The 11138-nt window shown below is 39.7% G+C and overlaps 2 protein-coding genes across 3 annotated transcripts; one reads left to right on the top strand and one right to left on the bottom strand.

Annotated features, from left to right (window-relative positions):
• Positions 1–793: 793 nt before the first annotated feature.
• ergic3 (ERGIC and golgi 3) lies at positions 794–11014 on the bottom strand. Of its 2 annotated transcripts, XM_042089866.1 has the most exons (14): positions 10553–11014; positions 10232–10302; positions 10061–10148; positions 9848–9967; positions 9659–9758; positions 8854–9019; positions 8124–8181; positions 6718–6732; positions 4779–4810; positions 4582–4678; positions 2850–2914; positions 2589–2725; positions 2433–2488; positions 794–1822 (listed from the first exon to the last, which is right to left on the bottom strand). In XM_042089866.1, exons 1-14 carry the CDS (start codon positions 10638–10640, stop codon positions 1743–1745), a joined length of 1173 nt encoding a protein of 390 aa, XP_041945800.1. In that variant the 5' UTR covers positions 10641–11014; the 3' UTR covers positions 794–1742. The 2 variants fall into 2 exon arrangements, with proteins under 2 accessions (XP_041945800.1, XP_041945801.1); XM_042089867.1 differs by lacking the exon at positions 6718–6732 and having other exon boundaries at positions 10553–10994.
• Positions 3063–4337, top strand: romo1 (reactive oxygen species modulator 1). The gene is made up of 3 exons (XM_042089868.1): positions 3063–3192; positions 3570–3700; positions 4093–4337. Exons 2-3 carry the CDS (start codon positions 3570–3572, stop codon positions 4199–4201), a joined length of 240 nt encoding a protein of 79 aa, XP_041945802.1. The 5' UTR covers positions 3063–3192; the 3' UTR covers positions 4202–4337.
• Positions 11015–11138: the final 124 nt, after the last annotated feature.

Genomic DNA, 11138 nt, shown 5'->3' on the forward strand with positions numbered 1-11138 from the left:
AGTCATCCTAAGTCTACCCTTCTCCTGAGCATGAATGGAGCTCCCCCTGGTGGAATAAATTAATTATTGTTTTACCCCTCCATTTTTATAAATTAGAACATGTTCCACTAATACAAGGCGGTCATTGTGCTATTGTGTAAGGGGTGCTTTAAACATAGGTCATTAGATCAGTCACATTCAATGGCATACAAATAACATTTCATGAAGCTGATGGGGATCCTTTGCCTTGTAGCCATCATCTGATGCTATATGCATTCCAAACAAATCAGTCCCTTCCTTTGGCTACATGGAAAGGTCATGCACAGGCCGGGCACAAATGCACTTTTGTACATTTTTTATGTCTTTAATTGTGTAAATTTAGCTAAATGTCTTATGACATTTTTTTGCACAAGCCAGTGTTGATTCAGTCTTGCGTTACCCAATCGCAGTCTCTGAATGCTCACTCAGCAGTACTGCATCTGTTTTAGCTGCAGATGTGACACCAAAAGAACACCAGATTTTGGCACACCGCAAAGTATAGACTACTGAAAGGATGTCTACTCTTCATATACACTACTCACAAAAAGTCAGGGATATTCGGCTTTCGGGTGAAATTTCAGGATGAACCTAAAGTCCACTATAACTTTTACAGGTGAACTTAATGTGACCTTCTCTAAACTTTTGAATGAGCATGTCCAACAGTTCAATGTTTCAGTACTGAAACATAAAATTTCACCCGAAAGCCAGATATCCCTAACTTTGTGTGAGTAGTATATCAGAAGGAAGAGCCACTCAGAAGAAAATGCAAAACAAGTGCAAGTTTTCAATTATTTATTTGTCATTTTAAAAACTGTAGAGGACAATCAAAATATAAATACATTTCTCCCAGACACAACACAGGCTGTCCAAAGCACCAGACACCAACACACGTACAGAGAGATCAAGCAGACAGGAACATCCCTACACACATAGATCACACACCCACACCAACGTAAACATCTGCCCAATCATACATGCGCACACACACACAAGTACACGCGCGCACACACACACACACACACACACACACGCACACACGCGCACACGCACGCACACAAACCCCAGCTCCTGATTTTTTTTTGTGAAGGTGCTAACACAATAAAAGTATCCACATCTTGCACCTTCTGTGCTTCTGTGTGAGTGTATATAACCCGACGGACGACCCAACTTCCTCCTGTTTTAGTGACTTCTTCTCCAGTTTACACGGTAGTCGAGTGTTAAATGCATTCGGCACCACTGGAATTAAACCTTCATAGAAGTTTGGCTGTAAAATGAGATGTGTCTACTATCAAGGTCTGGAGTGCCAGCATGTTTTGATTCTGTAGACGGGCAACGTCTCCACATAATAGCGAAAAAAACTGGTGCTTAATTGTATTACTGTTTTTGTGATCCTCAAAGAAATTCAGACACCTTCTTGAGAATGAAAAAGAAAAAACAATGCCAAAAGTGATTGCTTAAAGAAATAAAAAAAAAAACTTAGATTCCAATTGATATGTGGGAAGTACTGTATTTGATAAAGCCAGAGATGAATAGTCCTAGACTCCGCAAGTCTCATCTGGGAGGGCAATTCACAAAAGTAGAACTGCATTGTCTGAGTGTTGAAAATAAGAGCTCCATTTACCATGAGCTGAGAATCAGTCTGTGGCCCTTCCCTTTACAGACAGAACTTGTTGGAACCAGAGCTGCATCAATTTTAATTACAGTTGTTAAAAAAATAGTAATGGCTACGATGCCTTCCCCAGCTCAATCTTCTTTTGGATGGCTCTTGCTGAGTGGTATATTAATGAATCGATGAGTCCAGCCACTAGAGTGCAAGAAGGAAAAACAAAATGATCACTGAATTAATAAACAAATATATTATGTAATGTTTCAGGTTCCTGCTCTTTTTTTCCCCTTCAGGTTATTTTTCTTTCAGGTTCTTAATCATTTTTTGATCATAATTTTCCCCCAATTTTCCACGCATTTCCAGCTCTGGAAAGCAGTAATTCATTATTCCTGACATCCTGCGTTAATAATACTAATATGGTACCCAAATCAACAAGGTCCACGAAGTTGGGTAGATGTTTATATACATGTACATTGTTAATATTACCATGCACCTCAAGAGTTTTTAAACTAGTTCTTATCCTTCACAGATACAGTAAAGCCCCAAAATGTCCATACCCTTGCCAAATTTAGATTTATACTTCATCTGAATTTGACTGAAAGTTTTCTTTTGGCAGTTAATGATTGACATGTGTGCAAAATGACTGTCTTGTTACGTGTTAATCTAATTTCCATCTAAACTTTTGGTCAAATTAAGATTCACTATAAATAAAAAACATGGGGCTTAACTCTAGGTATACAAAAACACTGGACCATTTTCTGGTAAAGCACACCGGAAAATACACCAGGAAAAATGGCAATAGACCCACCTGTGAACACACCGCCAATGATTGCACAAACTCCCGTCAGAAAATGGGTGAAAGACCTGGGAAGAGGCACATAAAGAATATATATAATACACAAAATATAGTAAAATTAAAATGTCCACACACTCATACAACAAAAGTAATGTATTTGCTGCATACCGCTGCTTTTCGGTGAATTTCACCATCATAGGAGAAAGTTCATATAGCACAAAAACTCCTGGGAGTCCCTGGTCCCCTATCAGACCGTTGGCCACTTTCTCATGACGAGTCACAGAAAATTGATTTGTTTTCACCATCTGATCAACACAAATAAACACACCAACATTTAAACGTGTTTAATATATGTATAAACAAGCAGGACATTGAAAAGCAATTTAAAACACCACCATACTTTATTTTGAACAAGTAGTCTTCAATTACCTCTCCATCTCCTTTAACATAGATCGTTGGCACTATTTTCACAAAATACTGGTACATCATGGACGCTGGAATAATAATTAAATAGAGGTTAGAATCGATGCAAAATACACTCATTGTATAGTTGCATTTTGATCAAGGATATGTACAAAGAAGTGTTGTGAAATAGACGACAGGGGGCGCTACTCAAATTTTATGCCACTTATTTTTTCTTCCTCTCACACGACATTTCCTCTCAAGTAATGGAGTCTCGACAGATCGACGCTACTTCTGACAGTGCTTGAGAAATACATCAGGTTAATTTCCTCCTGGTTCATAGAAGGATCTGAACAACCTCTGAAACAAGGTAATATTACCCGAATGTACTGACAAAGTTATCAGTTGCGTGTGAGGAGAATACGCAAAACTGTATGTCTACACTAGTTAGCTACCAAACTTGTTTTCAAGGCCAGAGATAGGTGACATGTAGCAAAGCTTGCTAGCCTGTTCGCTTAGCAAGACACTGTCTACGCAGGATGTCATTTATTAACATAATTGGATTTTGAATTTATTGAAACACATTTGGCAGCATTTAACCATCATGCTATCCAATATTGTAATGAAATATCGCTTGCTATGCCTGCACGCGCTTTAAAACTACTAGCCACATGCTAGCAAACGTGCCCAGTCAAACACCGATGTTATGCAATTAGTTTTGATGACCATTTCGGACACTGTTTCTAGATGCCGGTGGCCGTCGGACCTTACGGACAAGCGCAGCCAAGCTGCGTTGACAGAGTGAAAATGGGGTTTATGATGGGCTTCGCTGTTGGAATGGCAGCCGGGGCCATGTTCGGAACCTTCTCCTGCTTAAGGTGGGTGTGAATTAAGGCTGCACAGTTAATCAATTTAATTGACATTGCAATTAGCCAATAGCAAAGGCTGCAGTTAATATTCCAAGTAGCAATCTGTCAGGAAAATAGCAGTTAAGATATTTACCCCAAATCATGCAGCTTTGGTGTGAGTGGACTACGTTTGGTGAATTGACATTGGACAGTCATTATTATCAATGGACAATTCACTTGGGAATGCAAATATTTAATTTCCATTTCACGGCTTTAATGAAGTTAAAGTACTCGCTGTCACTGGGGAAGCAATGCACTACTTAAAACCAGGCTAACTAGGATCAAGTACAGTGAACATAATCGGGGCATCAATGTCTGAATGATGACTGAAATGTTTTTTTTTCCCCCCTGTTCATTTCCAGGATTGGAATGAGAGGAAGAGAACTGATGGGGGGCGTTGGGAAGACCATGATGCAGAGTGGGGGCACATTTGGCACATTCATGGCAATTGGAATGGGAATCCGCTGCTAGAGGAAACCCCTCCGACACGGTCACATCATGCAGGACTCTTCAAAATAATTTTTTACCTTTTTCCCGATGCCACCCTGATAGTAAATACAAAGATGCTGGAGGAATACACACTGAATAAAGACTGTGATTTAAAACACTAATGGCTTCAAGTAGGAATGACTTGGGCTTGGTCCCCTTATCACAAGATGAGAAGGCTGGGCATTGTGTCTGTCTCAGAGTATACGCTGCATGCCACAAAATGTCACTCTGGATGAAGAAAGTATCTTATCTATCGCCTTAAGCGCTTCCTGATTGGAGCTGCACTGAGACAACATAGGTGGTAGCTTAGACTGTGAGACATGCATAAAGTAGAGAGTGTGTATTGGATGGCAATAACTCACCTTGTGGTGCTGTGACGAAAGTTCCGTCCAGTGGGTTGACAATACCAGGGTAGTCTTTGCCAAAAGACAGGTGTTTAATTATGTGTGTCATATTTATCTGTGAACCAGAGGTGGCAACCAAAATCAAGTCAATCGGTCAAGTGATTCAACATGGCCAAACAAACGCATTACAGAATAAACCAAACCTGTATACTCACATTATCTAATCCAAAACTCTGCAGATCATGAACTGAAAATAAAGATAAAAAATTAGTACAACTGCCTTGACATGTATTCTTAGTGGTTAGTTGGTGGGAGTTATTGTGTTGCTGTTTGAGATTTGACGAGAGCCGTGTCAATCACAAATTGAGATTTGAAGCAGAATTAGTCGTTTTGACAAGACCCTAAAGCATAGCAAGAAGATTAGGCATAAAAAAAAAAAAAATCTTGGGTTCCGGTTTGACCGACCCTGTCAATTTATGTCCGACCCAAATTTATTTTATGAGCTTGGGGGAGAAATAACACTAAATAGTCTAGGTTACATTAAATACATCCACAAATAAAAGGCGAAATATAATTACATGAATTACCCCTTGCGTTATGTATAGGGATGAGCGTATTCTCTCTTACAAAGTAGCCTATGCACAGCTGTTCAGGAAGACGATTGTTTTCGTCACTTAACAAGGCACGCGCAATTTTGTCCAAACACCGCAACTTTTTCGCAAATTTGACCAATCATCGTAGTTTCACCGTGAAATTTCACCTACCACAACAGTCCCTCGCGCACAATATTGAGCCAGATGGCACACTTCTGCACCTTCTGTATGACCCAAAAGACTGCCCTAACGTGTTCGTTCCTCTGCAGTTTTGATGACAATAAATAGAAGGCTAACGTTAATGATCTGCTTACTTGCTCAACCTGATGTTGCTAACCTACCTAGGCTATGAAAGTAAGTTAATTAAGGCCTACTTGGTTTACTGACATTTGAGTAGGCTATGCAACCCATTGGCAAACGTTTACCTGGATATGTCCTTTTAGCTTATGTCATGTTTGCTAGCTTGTGGGCTTAGTTTAAGTAGTGCTACCAAAATCATAGAAATTAATACAATTGCAAGACATTTACCTCTTCTATGATCCAAGAATGATTTCATTCGAGTTGTTTTTTTTAACATTTATTTTAACTAATGACATAGACATTCCCAATTGCATCCACATAATGCACTATGCAAAAAGTGATTTACACTCGTAGCCGAACACAGTGAGATGCAAGCCTTCCAATCCACTCAGAAATGTAATTAGGCTACTCTCACGTCCTTAAAGGGGCATGCAGTCAATTAGACGTACACCACCAATGTAATGACATTAAACAGAAGTGTAGTCAAATAGTTTAAATCAATATGAAATTACTAGATACTTACTTTTATTAATGATGCAGGCCACAGACTATGAATTATTAAAAAATATATGAACTTAATATGAATTACAAAATATATGAATGTATTGAAACATATGACATGATGCCATCTCTTTAGGTGACTGTCTTTTTTGGATGGTTCACTGCTTTGTGAATTACCTCAGTCAAAGCATTTTCACATATAAAGTAGGCCTACTTTGATTTTCTGTAATCCTTACTGTTTACCTTTGATTATCCTTTTTTAATAAGCATCAAGATTATCAGTGTGATTTTGGTCTTACTAACCTTAATTAAAAGCCTAAATTTAAAATAAAAAAATCGCAACTATTTTTGCAATTTTCACTTCCTCCCGCAATTTCTCCACAAGAAACAGCTAAAAACAGCAACTTCCATCCAGGCATTTTAGGTCGCAACAGTCTCAAAAAACCTTGTGAAATCCTGGAGGGACTGATTTTCTACCTATCCCTTACTGCCACTGGGGGGGGGGGAAACAGGAACCAAACCTTTTTTTTTTTTTATGCCTTATTAGAAAAGTAAGCTTAAAGTCACAGCATTAGCAACACCCGTACCATAGAGAAGCAAGAGTCAAAGAGAAATTAAAAATAGTTCAGTAACAGGGTAAATGGTCACTATTTCTCTAAAGTCCTGTGACTACAGCTCATCGTTTATAGTGCTCTTTCTGAATTTTTTGGGGGAGGTTTGTCAAATAGTAACATAAAAACTACAAAAAGGATTAACTTACTTTCCACAGCGTGCACTGCAGAAAGAAGAGAAAAAGAGTCACCACATGATTGGAACAGAGGTAGGAAGGAAGAGAGGATGAAGGGAAGCGTCTGGTCCAACAGGACAGTTTATGGTCACTGCACCTTCCAGTGTGCTGTGCATTTATGGACAGTATAAAGACTAGAATGAACTCAATCGTTTACGCCAATTTCACGTTAAAAGCGGCTCATTGTCTCTTTTTTCTGTAGTCGTCTCTAAATACTTAAGTCCTTGGCCCGTGTGCATCACCAAGCCTATGCAAGCATCTTGCTACAAGTATGTTGCTTTTTTAGATATGCTGCTTACAAGGTTAGCAAGATAACCGTTACAGATAACACTCATTCTCAACCATGTTACTTATGCTGACAGAGACAGAGGATGTTAGCAGCATTCCCCTCAATAGTGCCAAGTAGCTTTGCACATTCAGAAAGAGATACAGAGCAATTGAAGATCCCTGATCATCCACTTAACTGAAGAAAAAATGCTTATGATAAGCTATTTTCAGATACATAATTCTTATTCCTGACACATTAAATTAAGCTCAAAGAGTCCCATTTTGTTGAGGTGCATTAGACAGTTCCTATAAATCAAACTCCAAGAGAGTTACATAGATTGTGAATTTTAGTGAGTGAATAGAGATGGTCATTCATTAACCCACATATGCCCAGCATCATCCAACTTTATAGAATTTAGCCTTTAGTAACCTTTACTGTTTTGAATATGACACGGGGTTGCAGGTTAGTGGACACACCACAAAACAGAAACCACAGCGAGGCAGAGACAGAGGGATAGAAACATGCATCGAAAGTGACAGGACAGGAATTTACAGCTTCACAACCACCAGATGTAAGAACACGGGAACTAATTCACAAATTCTAGTGCATTCTTCTCATACAAGCATACTATATAGTATGCCCAATAACTTACAAGCTTTTAGCCACTTTATCCCCAATTCCCACGTGTTCAACACATTCAACTATTGTCTGATTGCTAAGGGCAAATCTAAATGCACCAAATGATATTGCCTGTCTGCAATAAAGCATTCAATTAAGGCAGGAGACCTTGACTGTAGCCTCTAGTATTATCGAATGGCTTATTGACATGTCACTTTTCCTGATAATTGTATAATAACATTCATCACTGCATAACGGGTGATGTTTACAATTGTGTGCACAGAATGATGTAGGGATGCATCAGCCAGAGCGTTCATTTACGGCCAGTTTCCCATACACGTATTAAGCCTAGTCCTAGGATAAATGCTTTTTTCAAAAGAGTTTTTCTAATTAAAATTATCTTTTAGTTTAGGATCCATTGTCCATTTCCATAATCCATTTACGGAAACTAGCTCTTGATGTTTAGTGATCATCATAACATGGCTCCTCTTACCGTGGACATGAGACTGCTGAAAGCTTTTGCCAGGCGCAAAATGGAAATTTCCTGCCACCTTTGTAAGAACAAGATGAAACGCTTGGTAAACAGAACATGGTCATTTCGAAACACATTAACAGAAACATATTGAAAGTAATTGCTGTGTTTGTGTCTCTTATAGGTTTAGTCAGCAATGCTAATAATATTTATTTATTTAGCCGAATTCAGTGAACAGCTCTATATAGTCTCTATTGTACAGTGGAGTTGTTTTTATATGTATATACTTTTTCTGCTGTAAGTGCATGTTGGGTGTGATGTCTGTACCCTACTGAGACCTTGAATTTCCCTTTGAGGATCAATAAAGTCTTTGGACAAGAAGTGTCTGCTAAATGTAATGTAATGTAATGTAATGTAATGTAATGTAAAGTATCTATCTATCTATCTATCTAGTCCAGATGTTAGTAGCATGCAGTCCTGGCTCTGTACACAAAGTAGTTCAAAATGGAGCCATCATTCCAGACAGTCAAGACATTACTTCAGGAGCACCAAACGAGGGAGTGTAATTTGAGTGGTTGTTGAGCTCAACATTTCACCAGAAATGTGTGCTATACCTCTAACTACTCTCAGTCTCATAAAATGAGACAAAAACCCAATCTTAAAAAAAAAAAAAAAAAAAAAAAAAACCACTGTTTGCTGCAACTGCCTGTAATAGTTTGGTTGGTTGGTTGAGGCATGGTAATGAGCTTACCTTGTTCACCTCCAGGAATCCAAAAACCTGGCAGCCTTCATTCTTCTGTTCCTGCATTCTCTGACTGAAGCCCTCTCTCTTGCACTGCACAATGGTGTCCGGTGTCTTGAACGCCCAGCCTCTCCGTCGGTAAGCCTCTCGTACATCATCGCAGGAGTTACAACATCTACAACAAGCAAAAAAATAAATAAATAAAAACTGTTTACACTATTATTTTTCCCCCCCCCACATCCTGGCTCCCAGCTAAATTTGTATAGTCGGTCTGTTTGGTGGTAACCTTGATAGACACACTATTGACAAATACCATAAACTGTGAAACCATTACATTTCCTGAGACAATTATCATACAGGGAAAATATCATAACATCAAATCCCTTTATAGGACATAAATGTACATTTGGACATTGGGGCGCTTCGGACTTGTAACCGGAGGGTTGCCTGTTCGAACCCCGACCAATAGGCACGGTTGAAGTGCCCTTGAGCAAGGCACCTAACCCCTCACTGCTCCCCGAGCGCCGCTGTTGTTGCAGGCAGCTCACTGCACCGGGATAAGTGTGTGCTTCACCTCACTGTGTGTTCACTGTGTGCTGAGAGTGTTTCACTAATTCACGGATTGGGATAACTGCAGAGACCAAATTTCCCTCACGGGATCAAAAGAGTATATATACTTATACTTATAAATGAAAAGCATACACAAACGGATGCACAAGCTTCAGACACACTGTGTCCATCATGGATGTGTGTATCAGGGTGGAGGAGTATGGAATTGTGTCCTAAAAGATCTTAGAGGAGCAAGGAGACTCACTTTAGGTCTTCAGTCTCAGCACCATAGCAACTCTCACAGCGGTCTGGGTCCAATTTGCTTGGGTCAAACACCTCCCCTTCACCCTCTTCTTTACCTAAATCTAAGGACGCAAAGTATGTCGGTGTAAATATGGTGAAAACATAGTAACAGTTAGATAATGACATGTTAGGGTTGTAATTTAGCGTTTACCATGTTTGTCTGCCTCAGAAGTGACAGGGTTGCCGTCCTTGTCAAGCCTCTGTTTAAATAGGTTATGCTCAACATCCAACTGCTGCTCTCCAGCGACATCCATAGCATCAATACTCAGATCTATGAAACAAAACAGGTATTGACCCAAAGTTGAACAAAACCTTTTGTCATTTTATCAAAACGGTGTTGTGTGACGAGACCGGGCAAACTTACAGACGCATGGCATATGAGGAAAGACTACATCTATATTAATTTGTAGCTTGTCGCCCCGTGATGTGTCCACGAACAATTCTGGATGCACCTTAAATTCCCAACAAACAAGACAATCTTAGTCCCAGTGCAGTTATGCGTTTCATTATTGTGATTAGTTGAACCGTTACTAACCTCTTTAGTTAGGTAGTACTGCAACTCGGAAAAGAACAGGATCAGCATGATCAGACCGCTCACAATGGTCACTGTGGAACGGAAAAATGGGGGTGATGAATGAAACGCTAAAGCCCCTTCCAAAACACACACTGACATACGTTAGAAACACCAATAGCTAAAGTCCACAATACATTTATAGCCAGTAATGTAGGAATCGCTAACCTGGCTGCCTATCCCAGACCAATACAAACCGACTTAGGCTAACGTTACTGTGCTTGCATGCTCACTAAGACATAGGTTTAATTTGGGATAAAACAACACGTGACGTTTAAGACTTACCTGTGGCCCCACCACATGTCTTCACCCTAAAATCCTCAAGAGTTTTCGGATACGCATCAAATTGTTTCAGTTTATTAATTGCATCCATCTCACACCGACCGCAAGAACCGTCACACCAGTTCCCGCATCAGAACCACTTCCGGTACACAGGTTAGCGTGCCATCCAATGAGAATTCACCGCGTATGACGACCGTACCGATTCAGAAATACATTTTGCCAGTTCTACAGCACTTCGGTTAGAAGCCTTTAATGTAATGGCGCTGTTAAAACTGCTATTATAATAACAGTACTAACTAGTAGTGGTTCTGTTAAACTAATGTGTCCCTTTAGTGGCTCAGCTTTTGGCAGGCAATATTCAAGCTAGTGGTCTCTGTGGCTTCTCCAAGAAAAGTTCGTGCGCTTGTCATTCTCAGCCAGCCAAACAGGATGTTTTCAATGAGGCGTAATGGGACATTCAAAGAAACTCGTTTGTGAGCGAACTTTTCTCAACGCATAATGTTCAGGCTACATACATTAATTTTACATTGTTGCTTCTCGACTAGCCTGAGGCAACTTTGACTTGGGTAGTTGTGGTACAGTGTTCTGC

Source organism: Alosa sapidissima, chromosome 4 (assembly GCF_018492685.1).
Source record: "Alosa sapidissima isolate fAloSap1 chromosome 4, fAloSap1.pri, whole genome shotgun sequence".
Classification (NCBI taxonomy): Eukaryota; Metazoa; Chordata; class Actinopteri; order Clupeiformes; family Clupeidae; genus Alosa; species Alosa sapidissima.